At 42.3% G+C, this 20,680-nt stretch overlaps 1 protein-coding gene across 1 annotated transcript in view; it reads right to left on the bottom strand.

The window, feature by feature from the left end:
- Positions 1 to 4,874: 4,874 nt before the first annotated feature.
- The window catches only part of LOC129509412 (basic proline-rich protein-like), a 32,533-nt gene continuing 16,727 nt past the window's right edge, over positions 4,875 to 20,680 (bottom strand). Inside the window, exon 2 of the mRNA XM_055324860.1 lies at positions 4,875 to 5,898. Within this exon, the coding sequence (XP_055180835.1) occupies positions 4,875 to 5,898 (1,024 nt within the window). The remainder of the gene's footprint in view (positions 5,899 to 20,680) is intronic.

Genomic DNA, 20,680 nt, shown 5'->3' with positions numbered 1-20,680 from the left:
GGGAGATGGAATGGGAATAGCTCATGTCCAATTATTGAATTGAAGCAAAAGCTGTTCTTTCCCTTTAACCTTGTCCATCCTCTGACCTACAAGGGCCCCTCCTGAGCCTAGTCTACGGTTCAACTCAGTAATACTCAGAGACATGTCACTGCAGCACCAGACAACTGCTGGCAACTACTAAGAGAAGTGACAGACATTCCCTCCCTAGGTCTTTAATGTGGAATCACTCTCTGCTGTCAAATCTGTCTGCACTTGACCTTTCAGCGAAGAGCAAGTAACTGTTAACAAGCATCTCCTGGATAAGAAGCAATAAATCCATTCCCACTGCTCCAGCTTCCTTCCATCCAGTGGGTGCTCTACTCTGGACACCTCTGGACACCATACTGGGTTCCACTTCAGGCATCCTGGGGGACAGGCTTTCTTCACACTTCATGTGCAAATCCAACTGGAGGTGGAGTTCTCCATAGGAGAAACATTTCAAAGCGTCCTATTCAGGTCTCTGCTACCTCTTAGCGATATTAATTAATCTGTTCCCTGGAGAGCCAAATGGAGATGGTAATTATAGAAAAGAAAGTGAGAAAGATCAACTATTTATTTTCCCAACAAACACTCTCAGCTGACCGATTAAATCTTTACTTGGATCTCAGACTCACAGCACCATCATGTCAACTTTGAAGGGATTACAGATTAATAGAATATGTTAGTAATGTCTGCGAATTATTAACATTTTATAATAAAATGGCAGCTGCCTATGTCTCACCTCTGATGTGCCAGGTTTTAGTGCCTTGTGTATAATAATTAATTTAACTCTCACAGCAACCAAATACATTTGGCATTGCTATTAGTTTCATCTTACAGAGAGATCAAGTGTTCTTCCAAGATCTATTGGGTGCTAGAGGCAGGAGCCGAACTCAGGCTCTCCGATTCGTCACTGTCTGCATTTTATATTTCCCAAATTGCTTGCATATGATCTGCTTGCTTTGGAAGGTAGGGAGTATTCTTATATTTTGCAGATAAGGGAGGTGAGATTGGGACAGGTTAGGTCACATCTTTGAGTTTTGTGCAGGGCATTTCTGAAATTAATTCAGACCCTCTCTTTAAGAGCCATTTTAAGGTATCCCAGCCTTTTTAAGGACACGCTCTCTCCTTTCCAGTACAGGACAGAAGTCCCAGACAGACGATCACACCAAGACGCAGGGCTCACAAGGGCCATGCACAGTCCCAGCACAATTAGGCCAGGAAAGCGCAGCAGAGTAATGTGATTTTTTTACTCAATAGCTTTAAATTTTGGTCACCTAGGGTGGGTGGATAAACAGATCATTGTGAGTTTTCTTTGCAATGCATCTTGACACACCAAGCTCCTGGCCTCTGGGTTTCTAACCGCTATTCCTAATGTGATTCCACACCAAGTTTTAGGATTCCCAATCACACCATTATATTCTCCCAGGAGAAATCAGCCACAGGCAACGGGGGGGGGGGGGGGCGGGAGTCTGGCCTCCCTGCTTCCCCCCATCTGCCTGTGTGCTCTCACCTCCAACCATCTCATTGATGACCCGTAAACGCTGCAGGTGGCCTTCCCGGGGGACTAGAAAAACCAAGGGGAGCCAGCGGTGCCTGGGCTCGGGGCCAGCCCGAGTGGGCACTTCTGCGAGGGTCAGGCCCGTGGCACCAAGGGCCCCTCCCCGAAGCACCGGCGCCTGCTAACCTCCTGCTTACTGCACTGATTATGCCTGTTGTTTCTTTTCTCCCCTCAAGCTAGAATGTAGGCCCACAGAGGTGAGGACTTGGCCTTTTTCATAATTGACGCTACTATTTAGAAGAGTCCTTATGCCGCCCCAGAGGCTAAATAGATACCAGAAATTGATGAGCATATGAAGTACCTTCTGGATATTACCTGTACCTTCCAAAAGCATCTCGTATTATCAAAAATTAAACTGATTATATTTTTGCCAAAACTCCTCGTGTCCATTTCTCCAAACCGCATGGGCAGAGCAGGCCTGGTATTATTCTCGTTGTCACTTCACCCCCTACCTCATTTTACATTCTCACCATCCCCACTGTCGCCCTTCTGGCCCAGGAGCTCATTGTCTGGTCTTGCCCTGAGTCACTGCAAAGTTTCCCACCTGCTTCCTTGCCTCTACTCGGGTACCTGTTCAATGCTAACACCCGCCACAGGGATGATTCTAGAACCTGCGGATAATCTTGTCGCAGTTTTGTCTATGATCCTTTCATGATACTCTACACTTCGAGGATAATGGACACCTCCCCTCTCTTGGAACATGGCTTTGTCTATCATCTGCCCCCCACCCCTACCCCCAGCCCCACTCCTGCTCTCCCTGCAGCTGCATTTTTCAGCTTGGGTTTCTCAGCCACACCTGCCCACCTGCCTGGCATCCCACTGGCTCACGATCGCTCTTCATTCTCTGACTTGCCACACATTTTTTTCCTTGACCTGGAAGTCCCCTTCTCCAACCGGATGCTTCCTCTTCTTGAAGACACAATTCAAGTCTTAACATCTCAGGCTTGGATCATGTCCTTCTTAGCTGCTCCCATAAACCTATCATGTGCACCTGCAGCTGTCATTTTTGGTCACACATCTGTCTCCTCCACCATACTATAAATCCTTCAGGGGCAAGAGATGTGCTTCCACTCTATGTCACTAGAACCCACCCCAGGGTCAGAGGTAGAGTCCTCACTGAAGAAATGTTTAATAAGATAAATTGAAAGGAGCAGAGAGAAATGCTTGTGCCCGTCTCTTTCCCTCATCTTGGGCTGATGCTCATGAGTCATGAAATAGCTTCGAAAAGATTGCACCTTCAGCAATTAGGTCCAGTGGAGATGCAGCGTAACTTTAGGGTCAGCTATAACTGGGTGAAACTGTAAGTCTTGCAATTTGATATTTTAGTGGTTTAGACTAGAGCCAGACAGGTTTTTTTTTTTTCCAGCTAGGCCTTATCCAGTTATTTTTCTGACATGTTAAGGAAAATGGCAACTTCTGAGTAACACCTAACATCCTAGAATTAAACTTTTCAACCAGTACAGAGCAGATATGAGCTCCTTCTCCTTTTGTCCCTCCAGGTCTAAGAGCCTGGATGCCAAGTCCATCCTCTCTGGCTAAGGTGGGGATGTGTGGGCACTTATCTAAGTTTAATTAAATAAAAAGGCACCAAAAAAAAAGGCACTTAAACATTTTACGAAGACTAACATTGTGAATTATGGTTTCCTAACCTACATCAGGAATGGTGCAGCCTAGAGTGGGGTGAGAACGGTGAGACAGAGGCCAAGAGAAGAGAGGCAAGGGTGACCATCTCTCCTCTCACTCCTCTGGGCTCCTCTGGTCACCGGGCCCGGGACACCTGGCACAGTTCAGTCTGGCTCAACACATCACCGATGGGGACAAGTCAATTCTTTCTGCAATTGCATCAAAGAGTAAAAGACATGTGAACAGAGGGCAGATTAAGGAGAACAATGCTTTGCATACTGACAACTGGGGATAGATAAGAGCCCACTGAGGCAAAGGGAAAGGGGCAACTAAAGGCTGCAGTGGGTGTCCTGTCACTTCTGGCTCAGAGCTTGGACGTGCCAGGCCAACAGTCAAAGCCAAGGATGGCTTGGTTGATGGTGTGCACAGAGCTCCCTCCTAGTCTACACAGTGGAATCCTCAAAGCCAGTTTGCAGACACCTGGCTGGCCCCATTGGGCCCGCTCCCTCTACCACGCGTATACACACACACACCATGAGGTGCTGGGCCTTCAGCTTACTTCATGAAGAGGACAAAGAGAGGCGAGGATTGTCTGACATGGCCCAGAGGTACTGAGCCTCCGAGCAGCGGAGCAAGGTCCGGTCCCAGGGTGCTGTGGTGACATTCCCCGAGGAAACCTTATCTGCTTGGTGGCTGAGGTCCCCGATCTTACACTAGAGGAAGATGAATGGCTTGGAGGCCTAACAGCGGTCTCCAGGGAAGCCCTGGGCAGGGTGAGGAGGGTGCCCTAAAAGCACGACAGCTGCCTGCCATGCTCACATCAGAGCCACATTCGCTTCACCAGAGGCAGGGGCAGAAGGGCTTCCCAGCACAGGCATTTTCCCAGTAGCGTAGGCTCCCCACAAAGTCCAAGGGAGTCCCTGGCCTTCTCGCGGAAAGTAAGCCTGGAAGGGCCCAGGGTGCTCTAAAAGTGCAGGGTGTTCTCCCCTCTGACTGAAACAGATGTGCTCTGGCCATAAGCTCCCTGTGAAGCTCATGTATTGGTGGCAATGCGGGGGGGGGGGGGGGGGGGGGGATCTCCGGGCACAGACAGGATGCTGGCCCCTCCTACTGCATCACCTGTTATCCCAACAAGGGGGCCCAGGTGCTCTGACGGAGACAGAAATATGGGGGCCTCCGGTCATAGGGATGGAGCTGTGGGTCCCAGGAGTGCCTGGACAGGTGCGCCTTGGGTACCTGGACTGGAGATGCGACCAGGAGTAGCGCCTGGCAGTGGTGTGATGCTATCCCCTGAACAGGTAGGCCCAGGGGCTCGCCCTCCAGGCAGGAGCCTCCTAGGTGCTGGGCACCTCGGTGCAGGGGCCTCGGCTGCAGGGCGCCTCAGCTGCAGGGCGCCTCGGTGCAGGGGCCTAGGTGCGGGTCGCTGCTCTCCCCGGAGCCGCAGAAGCCCAGAGGGGAAGGCAGCCGGGGCGGGGGGGGGGCACACCCCGGCCAGCGGCGTGGGTCAGAGGCAGGCCTGGGAGCCCAGGCGGCGGAGGAGGCAGGGACGCGGCACCACTGCTGCTCTTCAGGGGCCTCCTCGGGGCAGGGGGGGCTCAAGGGCTGAGAGGGAGGTGCCAGTCAGGGGAGGCCGGGACCTGGGCCAGGCGGGCCGGGCTTACCTGCTGTGCAGTCAGGCACCTGCAGGAGCAGGCGGCGCCGCGGCGTCCAGGGAGCCCGGAGGTGAAAGCCCGCGGGGGGGGGGGGGGTGCAGGTTGGCCGCAGCTGGGTCCAGGGGCCGCAGGTGGTTCTCAGGCGTGCTGGGGCGGCCCTGGGAGGCGGAGGCGGGGTCCTGGGGGTCCCGGGGAGGGAGGGTGCCCGAAACCAGGGAGGACAGGCGGCGCCCACAGGCCCAGGGGCCTCGGCTGTGCGGGGAAGGCCCCACGGAGGCGGTGCACAGCGGGTGACGGTGCGGACCGGGGGCCGCGGCTCGCCAGCCTGGGGCGCCAGCGCCTTCGGGGCGGGTTCTCGGGAAAACCCCAGACGAGGTCTGCGCCCCGAACAGAGGGGAGATTCTCCACCGAGGGCAGAAGACGGGGAGCTCCCGGGCCAGGCCTGGGGGAAGGTCCGGAGACAGCAGGACGCAGCAGGTGGGCCAGTCAGGTGGATGCTGGTGCGCAGCGGGGGCGCTGGGGGGCTGGGGTGCAGCACAGGGGAGCTGGGAGGGTGGGCGGCTGGGGCACAGCAGGGGGGGCCTGGGGCACGGCAGAGGGGGCTGGGGCACAGCAGAGGAGGAGCTGGGGGGGCTGGGGCACAACACAGGGGAGCTGGGAGGGTGGGCGTCTGGGGCGCAGGAGGTGGGGGGGCTGGGGCACAGCACAGGGGTGCTGGGCGGGACGCCGATGCGGACAGTGTGCGAGGCGCAAGGGCGCAGCCAAGGCCTGACCCTCCCCCCGGCCTCACCCGGCCCTGGGGGGGCACCAGGTGGGCCTGGCCGGTGTGCGGCGGGTCCGCGGGCACCGGGCCCCACGCGAGCAGGGCTGCCCCCCGGTGTGTGGGCTCCGTGGCTCCGGGCCTGCCAGGCATCTGAGCGCTGCGCAGCAGACGGCCCCGTTCCGGGGGACCCCGGAGGGCTCACTGCCCCAAGCCGGGCACCCAAGCAATCAGAACTCACTGAGGGACGGGGCTCTTGGGGCATCTGGTGGGACAGGCGGTGTCTGGAAGGAGAAATGGGAGACAGGATGGGTAAGAGCGGAGCTGGAAAGAGAGGTCAAGCAGCATGGGGACATGAGGGGCCTCTTCCCTTATGAAGCCACCTGGGATGTCACTGACCCTCCTTTTAGGATAATAGAAATGGCTTTATCTTAATTACCCTGGTGGGCACTTGAGTGTTCGCATTTGTCGACACCTACAGAACTGTGGGCTTCCAGTCGGTGCCTTATTTTATGCAAATGTTACCTTAAGTTCATCTGTAAACCGTTAGATGTCAGAGTATAGGAACATCACTTTAAAGTCCTTGTTTTGTGGGTAAATAGGGTAAACTGGACCAAACCAATGGCAAAGGAGGCTAACATTTGTTCATGACTGTTTTAAGAATTTTTAATACACATTGGCAAATCCAGGCAGAAAAGATAATGCTGATGCCGAGGAATGGCAGGCAATGGGAAGGCAAGATGGGGGTGTCGGGGAAGGAGGAGCAAAGCAAGTCAAGGAGGAAAGCAAAGCATCAGCAAGCTGGTGCAGAAAAGCTTGGTGAACATATGCATGGAAACAGCTAGCCCTTCTTATAGTGTCCATCCTAGCTTCCACTGATGAGAAGACCACGGGCCATGGGTTCTCAAGTCCTGGGACACACGCCCAGATGGTGGGACCCTAACTCGAGCTGTTCCAGTCAGACCTCTCTCTGGATCAAACCAGTCGGCACAAGGAGAGGATAGCTCAGCCTTTAGAGAGTCTTATTTATGGGTGGGGCTGTCCCCATTCCCATCCAGCAGCTTCCCAGCTAACAAATCACCAGACACCTGTTAACCTAGGTTATCCCACCCCCTTCTACCAATGCTGGTGGGTCAGGGCTTGAGACATTGACTTCTCCAGATTGGCAATCTGCTGACACAAAACCAAACTCCGTATTCTCCAGATACCTAAAGGACCCAGGATCTCACGGCATATTCAAATGGTCCAGGACATAATCCAAAATTACTCACCACAAAAAGAACAAGCAAAATCTAACACTCAGCAGGTGCAAACTCGGAAATGACATGATTGTTAGAATCATCAAAGACTGTAAAGAAGCTGCCATAACCATTTCCAGAATGTAAGGGTGACCACTTTTGAATTCAATGGAGAGATAAAGCTTCTCAACTATAAAAAAAAAAAAGAGCCAAATTTAAGAAGCATAATATATGATACATTTTACATTGTGCATGGTGGCTCAATAACAAAATGGAGATACCAAAAAAAGAAGAGTCAGTGACCTTGAAGATAGATTAATAGAAATTATTTAATCTAAGCAGAGGACAAAGGACAGGGAAAAAATTAGCAGACTCGGGGAACTATAGAAAAATATTAAAAAGGCTAATATTGAAACCATCAGATGGCCATGAGGAGAAGAAAAGGAGAGGGTTACAAATCAGGAAAGGTGGAAAGCTAAAATCAATCCTGTAGTGTTATTTTAGAAATGGAAGTAAAACTTTAGAAATTGAATATAAATGATGCCTACATATGGAAATAAGTGTATTTGTGTATGGGTTTGTGTATTTATTATTTCTGTCTGCTAGAGAGGGTTTAGCAGTAAGGATACCCTAATAGTAATGAGTATAGATGCCACCCAGTTTTGAGTTTCTTTTTTTTTTTTTTAAGATTTTTATTTATTTATGAGAGAGAGAGAAGCAGAGACACAGGCAGAGGGAGAAGCAGGCTCCATGCCGGGAGCCCGACGTGGGACTCGATCCCGGGACTCCAGGATCACGCCTTGGGCCGAAGGCAGGCACTAAACTGCTGAACCACCCAGGGATCCCCAGTTTTGAGTTTCTAAATGCCATCTGGCCCATAAGGTCTCTGCGATCCTTAGACAAAATGGCTAATATCAGACTGGACTGGAAACCTGCAGATGAATTGGAAATACCCGTGCCAGAAAGTAAGGAGATGCTCCAAAACAGTGGGATATGTCAATGGAACACAGAAGCCAGAAGGAAAGGGCTCATGCTGGCCAAATCAGGGAGAATTTTAGCATCAGAATAAAGTTACTCATCAAACAAAATGAGAATCCAGAGACCTGTGGTGATACAAACAAATACAGAAATACAGAAATAAATTAAATAGAAGGGAGATCTATTCCTTTCACTGGAATGCCAACAAATAAATGTAGAAAAAATGATGAAATTAGGAAATCATTTCCTAATAATAATATAATTAATTTAGTGAGGCATGAATCTGGAATACACTCTAAAATTTGTGGGTGAAAGTGTGATTAGAATTAGAATATTCACATCATTTTCAAAGTTTATTAATTACAAGTGGAAAAAAGAGTGTACCCTTCCAGTAGGAAATCCGGCAGATATACACACTTAAGATAATCAGGTATCTTAAGTTATGATCAGTAATGGGCCAAGTTGACAGCATATTCTCAAGGATATGACATACTTACTGTAAATTATACTTACTACAGGACCACTATGATGCTCCTGACAAAAATGTGTGATTTTAACCTAGTCGTGACAAAATAACAAAATGAAAATGAAAGCTGTTCCACGAAATAAATGGCCTTGAACTTTTAAAAATGCCAACTTCGTGAAAATCAAGGAAAAACTAAGGACCTGTTCTAGATTAAATGAATCTAAAGGGACATGACAACGAAATGCAATGTGTGCTTCTGGAGTGGCTCTAGGACCAGAATTTTTTTTTAAATCTTCCCCTACCTTTACCTATAAAGTGTATTATTAGGACAGTTCGTGAGATTTGAACAAGAGCAATAGAAAATTATAATAACATCCACCAAAGTGAAATTTGTAAACTCTCAATTGCAGTGTGATTATGAAAGAGAATGACCTTGATTTGTAGGAAAAATACTGAAGTACTCCAGGCAAAAGAGACATCATATCAACAGCATATTATCATATACCAACTAGAAAATGTAATAGAGAAAATATACCACTTACAACTGCAATGAACTGCTAAGATATCAATGAATAAATGTATATGTGTTATGAAATGTCATAATGGAAAGAATATCTGAATAAATAGGTTTCCATAGATAGGAAAAATCAATATCCTAGAATTTCAATTCTTCACAAAGTGAAGAATTTCACTAACACCAATAAGATTCCAATAAACATGTCAATGATATTGTTTACAGTTAGGCAAACTTATTGTAAAATCAATTTATACCAATATGGAGAAAAAATAGATAATCTAAAAAGAAGGGAACAGGAAGGAATCTTCCTTCAAAATAATAGCATGGTAATTAAGACATGGTAATTAAGTTGGGTATTAACACAGCAAACAAAAAACAAAAACAGATTGTATTAGTCTGATAGAGCTACCATAAAAAATACCATCGATTGGATAGCTTAAACAACAGATTTGATTTTCTCACAGCTTTGGAGTTAGAAGTCCCAGGTCAGGGTGCCAAGCAATTCCTGGTGAGAGCTTTCCTCCTGGCTTGGAGATAACTCCCTATTTACTATGGCTTCACATGGCCTTCCCTGTGTCACACACAGGAAGGGGGATGGTGGAGAACAAGAGTGCTGACGTCTCTTGTTCTTCTTATAAGGACACTAGTTCTTTTGGATTTAGGGCCTCACCTTTATGCTCGTAATTTCCTTTTTTCCTGATCTCCATACAGTCACCCAGGGAATTAGGATTTCAACATATGAATTTGTTGAGGGGATGCAATCAGTCCACGACATTAATCGGTGAAATATAACAGCCCAGAAACAGTCACACATACATGAGGACTTGGTTTGTGATAACAAAGACTGTTTGACCAGAATTTAGCCAGACTCCTTTGAGATCTCTTCATTAGGCCTCATTGTGGGACTGCTGAGCAGTTTTAGCAAAGAATCTTGCTAAGCCAGTTCATGGAGCATATCCTCACCTTTAATAGTCAGTCAAATCCCTGTTCCTCCACCATTAATATCTAACCAAATTCTTGATACCTAACCAAGTTGTTCTCTTTTTTTTGTTTTCTTTTTTTTTTTTTTAATCTCTATGCCCAACGCGGGTCTTGAACTCATAACCCCAGGATGAAGAGTCACACGCTCCACTGACTAAGCCAGCTAGGTGCCCCTGACCAAGTTGTTCTTAGAACTATTCCATTCTCTCCCTTTCTCTGTCCCCTGGCGATAAAGTTCTACTACTCCCTGTTGTATTCTGAGTTTAGTCTCTCTCCTCTACAGCCATAGTTTATTCCCTATTTTATTCAATAAAATCTATCTTGCTGTTTTTAACAAATGTCAGAATAGGTTTCAGATAAAAATGGAAACCTAAATCTTAGGGTAAATAGGATATTGAAAAACCATGTAGGGAGGCAGACAGCTGCTATTACAAATTCACACCACAAATGATGATGAAGGTGGTGATGATGATGATGACAAAACAAATATTAAAACCTTCTCTTATTATCATAGGTTAAAATGTCTGTTATTTTATACCATAGGTTAAAAATAAATTTCAAATGAAGTAACTGCATGAAAAATAGAAACTTTGACATTTTAAATTTAGTATTAATTAAAACTTAGATGAGCAGAGAGCACGAATTTCAGTATGAGGAGCCTTGAAAGACTACAATACTGTAGAAAATGTAAAGACCTGGATTAACCATTAGCCTTTGCTTGTGTAGATAAAAAAAAAAGATCAGTGATTATTTACATAGCAATTACCATGAAATATACTGTAACTTGTTATCATAAAATTTAGTTTCTGCATAAGCCTATTTCTTAAAAGAGGCAAAGTACTTTCCTAATATCATAAAATTTGTTTTCAAAATGCCAAGGACTGCTGACTTCTGACTTTACAATTATGAATATTTACTATAATAAACTATGTGCTAGAAATGTTTGTTGTAGAAAAATGTGTGTGCCCCCCCTAGAATTATAAATTACTTTCCATGGGAGCCTACTCGTATGCATTTTGTGATGATAAGTTGGCTGATTATACTCACTTATTTTGATAAGAATATCTCAACCAGTATAAAAAGTACTTGGGTGCTTGTAAAATTAGAAGAGTATATAAAGGCATTTCTCCTTTAAAATATCATTTTGCAAGTCAATTCTAAAAGATTAACTCCAAGACACATGGTTTTTCATGACAACCAAAAATAAAAACACCTTTTGAAACTCTTAAAAGAGAAGTATTTTTGCATCCTATTAGAAAAAAAAAAGATATACACATGTATGCACACAAACACACAGCCCTGAGGAAAACTATTGATAAAACAAAAAACTTCTGTTTAGCAAAACCATCATTAACAAGCAAAACAAACAAGATAGGAAATATATTTGGAGAAGGTATTTACAACATATATAACAATTATTGAGAAGCTGTAAAGAGCTTTTAAATTTCAATTTAAAAAGACAAATACCTTATAGATTTTTTTCATATCCCTTGAAGAAGCTGGCCGTATGAAATTAAAAGCAGTTCAAAGGAGGAAACTAAATTACAAAAAAAAAAAAAAACCGCACAAAAGAAAAATCTCACTCATGATGGGAAGAGCAAATTCTTTAAAAAATAAAAAGAAAACTTTTTTTTAATCACTCTCAGAATAGAAAAAAATCTGGCATGTCTATTAAGTTTGCTAGGATTTTAAACAAAAAGCAAATTTTCCTTTCTACTAGTATAAATATACATTATAAATGTATATTTATGTCACCAAATATGCATTTGGTATAATAAGGTTAAAAACTTGACTGTGTTGGGGAACCTGGGTGGCTCAGTTGGTCAAGCATCTGACTCTTGGTCATAACCTCAGGGTTCTGGGACTGAGCCCTGCATGATCTCCTTGCTCAGCTAAGAGTATGCTCTGCTCCTCCTCTTGCTTTCTCTCTCCCACATAAATAAATACAATCTTAAAACAACAACAACAACAACATACACACAAAAACTTGACTGTGTCTTCATGGTAACCCTTCAATCCTACAATTGGTATATACTTTTGAGAAATTCTTATATGTGAGCAACAGCAGACATGTCAAGGATGTTTGCTGTAACAGGGTAACAAAAATTCAACAGCAATTAAATGTCCATTGATAAAGTAAACTGTGGACTATTTATATATTAAAACACCACATTGTGTTTAAAATGAATGGACTTATATATAGTGCTATGGAAAGAAGTTTAAAACCTAATGTTAAGCAAAAGAAATAAAAGTAGTTGCATAAAAGATAATCATTTCTGGGAAATTTAAAGATAGAAATACAAAAAGCAATTTATATATTAACTCTTCCCAAACATAGCATAAAATTGTACAGCATATGTGCTGATTAATTTTATGTATCAACTTGGCTAGACTATGATTCCCAGCCAGATGTATATATCTATATATAGAGATGGAGAGGGAAAGGGAGAGTGGGAGGGAGAGGGAGAGTGAAACAGAGCCCTGATTAATATAGTATTCAAGTTTTGAACTTTCATAGGAAATATATGAAGCCAACTTCGGATTGGTGGCTACATCTAAGGAGGGAGAAAGGCAAATGGTTTGGGGACAAGAAATAAAACTCTGGCTTTACCTATGATGTTTTATGAAAATATATATCATAATTTCATATAAGTATGCAGATTCATATATCAAACAAAAATGCCAAAATGTTAACAATTCCAAGAGGGAGGAACTGAACATGATTTCCATTATTCTCTCTACTTTTCTATACCTTCAAGTACAAAATAAACAAGTGCTGCACAAGAAAGCAGTTTTATCCCAATCATGAAAATGGTGCTGTTTTGTATTTGGTGTTGGGTTCACATGGCCTGGGTGAAGGTTGCCTCAGTGAAATGTCCTCATGTTTCCCTGCAAATGTGCTCTCATTTGACCTTATTCAGCAACCTTGTGTCTTCTTCTTTTTTTTTTTTTTTTTATTTATGACAGTCACAGAGAGAGAAGGAGAGAGAGGCAGAGACACAGGCAGATGGAGAAGCAGGCTTCATGCACCGGGAGCCCGACGTGGGATTCGATCCCAGGTCTCCAGGATCGCGCCCTGGGCCAAAGGCAGGCGCCAAACCGCTGCGCCACCCAGGGATCCCAACCTTGTGTCTTCTAACACAGTCTCTGATACTGAAGGAAACATGCCTTGGGTTGGAAAAAAAAAAAAGTTTTGATAACTAAAATTAAAATATCCAATTGCAAATCAATAACTCTTCAGTCTCTACCATCTACATCTAGTTGATGTAAATTGTCTTCTAAGCTAAAACATTTGCAGTTTTTCAAGATTAAAAACATTATGTTTTAAGATTTGATTTATTTATTCGAGAGAAAGCAGGGAGGGGAGGAGCATAGGGAAATGGAAAAGCAGACTCCATGCTGAGCACAGAGCCCAACATGAGGCTCAATCTCAGGACCCTGCAGTCATGACCTGAGCTGAGCATTGAGTCGGGTGCTTAACTGAGCCACCCAGATGCACCCCAAAAATATTAGTGTTTGTTCTAACAATGCTAAAAGCGTAACAGAGGATAGGCTAGTTCCCTTCTCTCCTAGAGGTTCAGAGCTGGAGCTCCAAACCAGGTTCCTCCACCTGCCGAGCACATTTATGAAGGGTGTTTTTCCACATTATTTAAATGTGTGTTAATATAAAAATGGGGGGATCCCTGGGTGGCTCAGCAGTTTGGCGTCTGCCTTCGGCTCAGGGCATGACCCCGGGGTCCCGGGATCAAGTCCCACATCGAGCTCCCTGGGTGGAACCTGCTTCTCCCTCTGCCTGTGTCTCTGCCTCTCTCTCTCTCTCTCTCAGTTATGAAAAAATAAATAAAATATTTAAAATATATATATATATATATATATACATATGATACAAAACCAAATAAGTGGGAATTATTGAGCTAAACTAAATGGATGTTCTTTATGGCAAGATTTCACAGAGCATCTTGCATATTGAGATACTTGATAAAATTCCTAAAGGATACGACATGTAACATGTCATGTTGCCCATGTCATCTTATTTCATAAAATGTCCCATGGGACTAGTATCCAATACAATGTCATGGGAAATGCCAACATGAAGACCATCGGTATCTTTGGGGGCTGAAGCACTATATAACATATTTACCTCCCTGTATATGAAGGAGGTTGTTTAAATGTGTGTAAGCTTTCCTTGTTTCTTGTGGGAAAAGAAATCAGTTCTACCTTCATCATGATAGCAGCTAGACACCATTCTCTGCTTGACAAGCTGTCAAGGATTTGAGGTCAGTATTAAGTCACCTTCAGTTTTTTCCCCTCTTGTTTAAGTGATTCCGTGGACTTCCTCAGAGGAAAATGAGCAAAAGATAAGTAGAATATACTGGAAATTTAGCCTCACAGAAAAACATGTGACAGGCATTTTTAGAAGCAAGCTTTTTCCCGTCTGACAACTCTAAGACAACATACTTTTTCATATTTGTGGAAACAGTGAGCTGTATCCTGCACCCCAACTAAAACACACATATACCTCTACACGTGCACGCATGCACACACAGCCCTCTTCACCCCACCGTGACATGCAATAAAGTTATGAGCTTCCAACAAGTTATCTATTCTGTGAAAGATAGCAGTTCCCCATTTATTCCCCTGAGCAGCTGATTTTCATGCTTTAATAGCATTACAGAAAATCCATTCCTCGCTCTCTTTAATACAAGGGCATCTGACGAGTTCATCAGTCCTGTCTTCATTTGATGCCAGTCAGCATTTCTCTAGCTCAGTACAGCTGCAAAGAGCTTTCCAATCTGACCTTCTGTATTCCGGTGCATGTCAAGCTAGTGAGTGGCAGGAACAGGAAGAAAAGGGGTAAGAAAAATAAAAGTTCTTTTAAAATAACTTTCACACCAGGTTTTGAATTGGAAGCAATAGCAAGAAAAATAATTTTGTAAGTTTTTTTTAAAGTTTTTTTTTTTTATTTTTCTTTGCCCAACTTATTCACAGGTGGTTTTCATTATCAACACCTAAGAAAATCAGAGGCAACTATGATGCTGTAAGGATGGCGAAACTCAATTCAATTTCTGATCCCAAAATGCCTCATGTGGAACTTCGGGAGAACCATGGATTCTCTAAATTCAATTTCTTCATTTTCAAAAGGAGGGAATAATAACTGTGGCTGGGTCCATAAATTTGGCTCAATGCTCACTCTAAATCTCTTTTTTGGATCAATTTTTATCATATTTCCGGAACATCCAGACTAGATCTTCCAATAGAGCACCTTTGTAGCAGAGATGGCCATGTAATATGATTCTGGACAATAAGACATAAGAGGATTTCTCTGGGATTTGTAAGGCTGTGCTTTTCTGACCCAGACCTGCAATTCTGTATGTCTAACAATCTCCCAGGTGATACCAGTGTCTTCATGGATTGCACGTTAGTAGCAAGAGTCTGGAAGGCAAACGATGAGGACCATATCCTCCAATGTGTTAGGAGAGGTGCAGCAGAGGGATAGTGTGCAAACCCAGTAGGGTGCTGAATCTTATGTGTGTGTGTGTGTGTGTGTGTGTGTATATATATATATATATATATATATATATATAATGCATAGCTGTATTATTCATTTATATACATTTATGCATATATAAATAAATAGATGGATTTTGTTAATTTTATTTCTTTTGCTTCTATAAAGGGAGAAGAGAGAGGAGGGAAGTGGACTGAGTCACCTGGTTGAAGTCTAGAACTCTAGGTGGTGAAAATAACCTAGGAACTTGTTGAAAGACTAGAAATGTCTAATACTTTTAAGTTGTCTCTAAACATTACTAAAGTCATCTGCACACTAAAGGATCTTTGGTTAATAGATAATATCTGCTTGTTTATTTGTTGTAATGGAATAAATGGGACCACATGCACAGATCATTGAGTGGGTTCATATAATAAGGTAATAGAAGAATCAGAAGGTGTGAGCTAAAGTCCATGAAATGTGATTCCCTTAAAAATGTCAAAGTCTTTGAGTGGACATTGCACTTTTCACAAGTTGTATATGTAATAGGGGAGTTTGAGCCGATGATGTTTATGCATTAAAGGACAGAAAGGTCCCAGCTCACTTTTAGGTTACATTTACATCCAGTGCACATGTGAGAAGAAGCAAACACTAGAAACAAATAAACAAAAGCATTATAAGCGTGTTTTCCAGTCCGGCATGCAAGGAATTTGAAATCATTCACTTTTATCCAACAACAACAGAAAACCTAAGCAAACCAAAAATTGACAATCTTCTTCAATTTGCCAGAGAATTGAGGTCACAGGAAAACCACTGCCTCCACCCAGAATTGGAGATACAGACAGGCAGATTCCATGAATTACAATTTACTAGAGCAGAAACCCAGGAGAAGAAAACTCTGTGGGAACCAGTACCAGAGAAGGAAAAACTTAACTTGTAACTGATGAGCTGTTGGTAGTTCAATATTTTCAAATCTGAGCACTAAAAACTCCTGGGAGTCCCACACTTTGTGTTTTACCTCCAGAAGCACCATCAGGTTTCTCACAGTGAGGATCAAAGTCCCCACATACTTCCTTCCAGCAGAGGAAGGGGGGAAAATAGCCATTACAAAATACATCTGGAGCATTCTGCTCTTCTTAATAGGCCTGCCCTCAAGAGGATCTATTTTATAAGCACATATCTGACTAGGGTTTTATCAGAGCCTAAATTATCTGGAGAGCATGGAAACACTCAACTCCAACTGACTCTAGACTTCCACAGAGGGTAGGAAAATACCCATCTCCAGCTCCCATTAGCCTTCCTATCTTACCTAAGGAAAGCAAAGCAAAACGAAGCTGAGAAGCCCTTGTAATGACCATAGCTCAGGTCAGAAGTCCCCTGAAAGACTGATGCATAATCATAGTACCTTAGAAAGCTTTCCCTCCACCCACACCTTACCACGAGAGCAATTGGGCTTCCGTATAATAAGAGAATCCCAGCAAAAGAATTGCCTAATTCAAACTCTAATTAAGAAGCAGTCCCAAGAGAAACTAAAAGCGAATAGGTGAGACAAAAGCAAGGACATCAGAGGAAACTCTAACCTATGACACCTACAGCTACAATGACAGTAAATATAGCATAGCCTCGAGCCAGATATACTTGAAACCTTACACTAAAAAACAATTTACCTGAGTTCCTTTTACCCAGTACATCATGTCAGGTTTAAAAAAAAAAAAGTCACAATCATACTAAAAAACAAACAAAAGTTTGAAAAGAACAAACATCAGAACCACACTCAGATCTAGCAGAGATGTTGGGACTGCCAGACTAGGAAATTAAAACCATGATTAATAAACTATCAGCACTAATGGAAAAAAGTGAGTGACATGCAAGAACAGATAGATAATATAAGCAGAGAGATAAAAGTCCTAAGAATGAATTAAAAGAAAATGCTACAGGGGCGCCTAGGAGGGTCAGTTGGTTAAGCGCCCAACTCTCAGGCTCCACATTGGGCTCTACACTGGGTGTGGAGCCTACTTGGGATTCTCTCTCTTCTTCTGCCTCTGCTCCTCCAACTCCACTCACCTTTTCTCTCTCTCTAAAGAAAAAGAAAGAACATGCTAGAAACTAAAGACACTGTAATGGAAATGAGGAATGTCTTTGATTGACTCGCCACTAGAAAGGAAAGAATCAGCCAGGAAAGAATCAACAAGCTTGAAGAAATGTCAATAGAAACTTCCGGGAATTGAAATACAGAATGGGGAAAAAAAAAAACAAAAATGGATGAAAGGAACACAATATTGAAGAACTATGGGACAATTTTAAAAGGTATAAAAAACCCTGCATAATGAGAATAACCTAAAGAGGAGAGAGTAAGAAATAGAAGAAAGATTTGGAGCAACAGTAAAAGAATTCTCTAAATTAATGACTGACACCAAATCATAGCTGCAGGTGGCTTAGCAAACAGAAAGCAAGATAAACGCTAAAAATTTGATACCTACATATATCATATTCAAGCTGCAGAAAATCAACACAAAGAAAGAGTATTTAAGGAAGCCAGAGAAAAAGAAGAATTACGTCAGACTTCTCTAAAGAATTCATACAAGTAGAGAGAGAATAGAACAAAATACTTAAAGTCTTCATGGAATCACCAACAGAGAATCCTTTATTCAGCAAATATCCTTCAAAAGTGAGGGAGAAATAGGCTTTATCAAGCAAATAAAAATTGAAGGAATCCGTTGCCAGTAGGCCTGTCTTGAAATGTTAAAAGAAATTCTAAAGAAGGAAAATGATACAGATCAGAAGTTCAGATCTACCTAAAGAAAGGAAGACCTTTAGAGAAAGAATAAGTGAAGGTAAAATAAAGCCTTTTATTTTTATTTTTCTTGACTGACCTACCAGAAAACAGCTTGTTCCTAATAGCAACGATGTGTTAAGAGATTATCCTCTGGATAGGTGAAATGAAGAACGGCTAAGTTGTAAGGGATGGGAGAGAGGAGTTCGGTGTATTTTGTTAAAAGCTACTTGCACTATTTATGAAGTATTATAGCATTACTTGAAAGTGGACTTGTGTTAGTTGTAAATGTATATTGCAAACTCAAGAGTAACCACTAAAAAAGTATGTATTTTGCCACCTAATGATCACCACTTTGTTTATTGGACTACACACACACACACGCATGCGTGTGCGCTAAGACAACAGAAACAAATGGAATCATACAAAATGCTCAAATAAAACCAGAAAAGAGAGAAAAATACAAAAATAAAAAATAAAAAAGAAACCATGAACACGGACAACAAATAATAAACAGTAAAACTGTGGTAGATATTAATCCCAATATACAGTGGTCAGTGTATAAATGTCAGTGGTCTAAGTACCTATAGGAAGGAGCTATAAGAGTGGGGGACAAACAAAACACCATTATCCAAATATATGTTGTCTACAAGAAATCTATTTTAAGTATAAAGACACAGACTAAAAGTGAAGGAATGGAGAAAGATATGCCACACTTTTCTTTCTGCCTACATGGAAAACAATTAGACCCAAATCAGTGATGTTCTTTCTCCCAGTAAACAGTGTTGTATTGAAGATTAACACTGTTCTGCATTTCTTGATTTAAGGTAAATATGTGTGTACGTAAAGTCTTAGATGTTTTATTAGTCTACAACTATTCAGTTTAATTGTATATACTGTGAGATGGATTGTTTTTGTATGTTCATCCTTTGTAAATAAATCATTTTTTTAAAAACAAAACCAGTACCATTGTCCTGTGTTGAGAGCTTGATTGTTAGAAAAAAGATATTATTAGAAACAAATTTTCAAAAATGGAAATGCATGGTCTATGATAGAAAATACTGATAAATTGGACTTCATCAAAATGTAAAACTTGTGATCTGCAAAAGACATGTTAAGAAAACAAAAAGCCACAGACTGAGAAACTACATTTGCAAAATACATATTTGATAAAGGGCTGATACCCAAAATATACCAAAAATTCTTAAAACTCAACAATAAACAACCCAATTAAAAATGGATGGAAGATCCAAACAGACACCTCCCCAAAGAATATGTACTGATGACAAGCAAGCTTATGAAAATATATTAAACATCACATGTCACTAGGGAATTGAAAATTAAAACAACGAGACATCACCACACACCTACTTGAGTTGCTAAAATTGCTAAAATCTAAAATATCACCAAAACTAAATGTGGGAAAGGATGTGGAGCAACAGAAAATCTCATCCATTGATGAAGACAATGCAAAATAGTACAGTTATTTTGGAAGAAAGCTTGCAAAACTATACATACTCTTACCCAGAAAAGGTCATGTGCTCCAGTTTATCATTTGAACGAGTCATCTTTCAGAGTGCAAGAGGGGCCCTAAAAACATGAAAATTATATAGTTTCCAAATAATTAGTTATTGGCTGATAATTTGGTTTATTAACTTAGCAAACTACACTATAGAAAAATATTTTCTCCATTTGTAAAATATCTTCCCTCTAGTTTGTTGTCCTTTCCCTTCAAGATTTAAAGATGATCATTTCTTTGTTGTTGTTGTTGTTTTTTTAAGATTTGTTTACTCATGAGAGACACAGAGAGTAGCAGAGACATGGGCAAAGGGAGAAGCAGGCTCCATGTGGGGAGCTGATGTGGGACTCGATCCTGGGACTCCGGGGTCATACCCTAAGCAAAAAGGAGATAGATGCTCACCCACTGAGCCACTCTGGTGCCCCAAAGATGATCATTTCTTTGAATCAGCTTCTACCTTATGTGTTGAGAAGTCAGCTGTCCATTGAATCATTGCTCTTTTCAAGTCTAGTGTCTACCCTGGAGAAACACTTGCACAGATCCACACAGAGAAATGCAAAACTGTTCAAGACAACATCGCTTATAACAGAAAAATATAAAAAATCCACTGATGAACAGTAGTGAATAAACTATGGTAGTTTTTATCATGGACTACATCACAATGGATGTAAGGTGATGATTTCTATATACTGACATGCACACATTATTTTGTTTTATTATGTTTTATTTTAGAGAGAATGCACGAGTGGGGGAAAGGGCAGAGGAGAAGGAAAGAATCTCAAGCAGACTCCATGCTGAACGTGAGGCCTAATACAGGCTTTGATCTCAGGACCCTAAGATCGTGACCTGAGCCAAAACCAACAGTCAAATGCTAGACTGAATGAGCCACCGGGGATCATTTTTAAATGAAATACTGGTAAATGGTATATTGTTTCTCCTTTCTGAAAACTTTCTTTTATCCCCCAAGACCAGGTTATGTGCTCTGGCTATATTCTACTTCTTCTTCACTTGAAATTAGTTATTTGTCCAGTTATTCATATCTTCCAGTAGACTCTCAACTCCACAATTGCAAACATTAGGTTACATTGCTTATAAAAACTTGAATT

This window comes from Nyctereutes procyonoides, unplaced genomic scaffold (assembly GCF_905146905.1).
Source record: "Nyctereutes procyonoides isolate TBG_1078 unplaced genomic scaffold, NYPRO_anot_genome, whole genome shotgun sequence".
Classification (NCBI taxonomy): Eukaryota; Metazoa; Chordata; class Mammalia; order Carnivora; family Canidae; genus Nyctereutes; species Nyctereutes procyonoides.
Note: the sequence above shows the minus strand (reverse complement) of the source record. Positions and strands in the feature narration are given on the sequence as shown.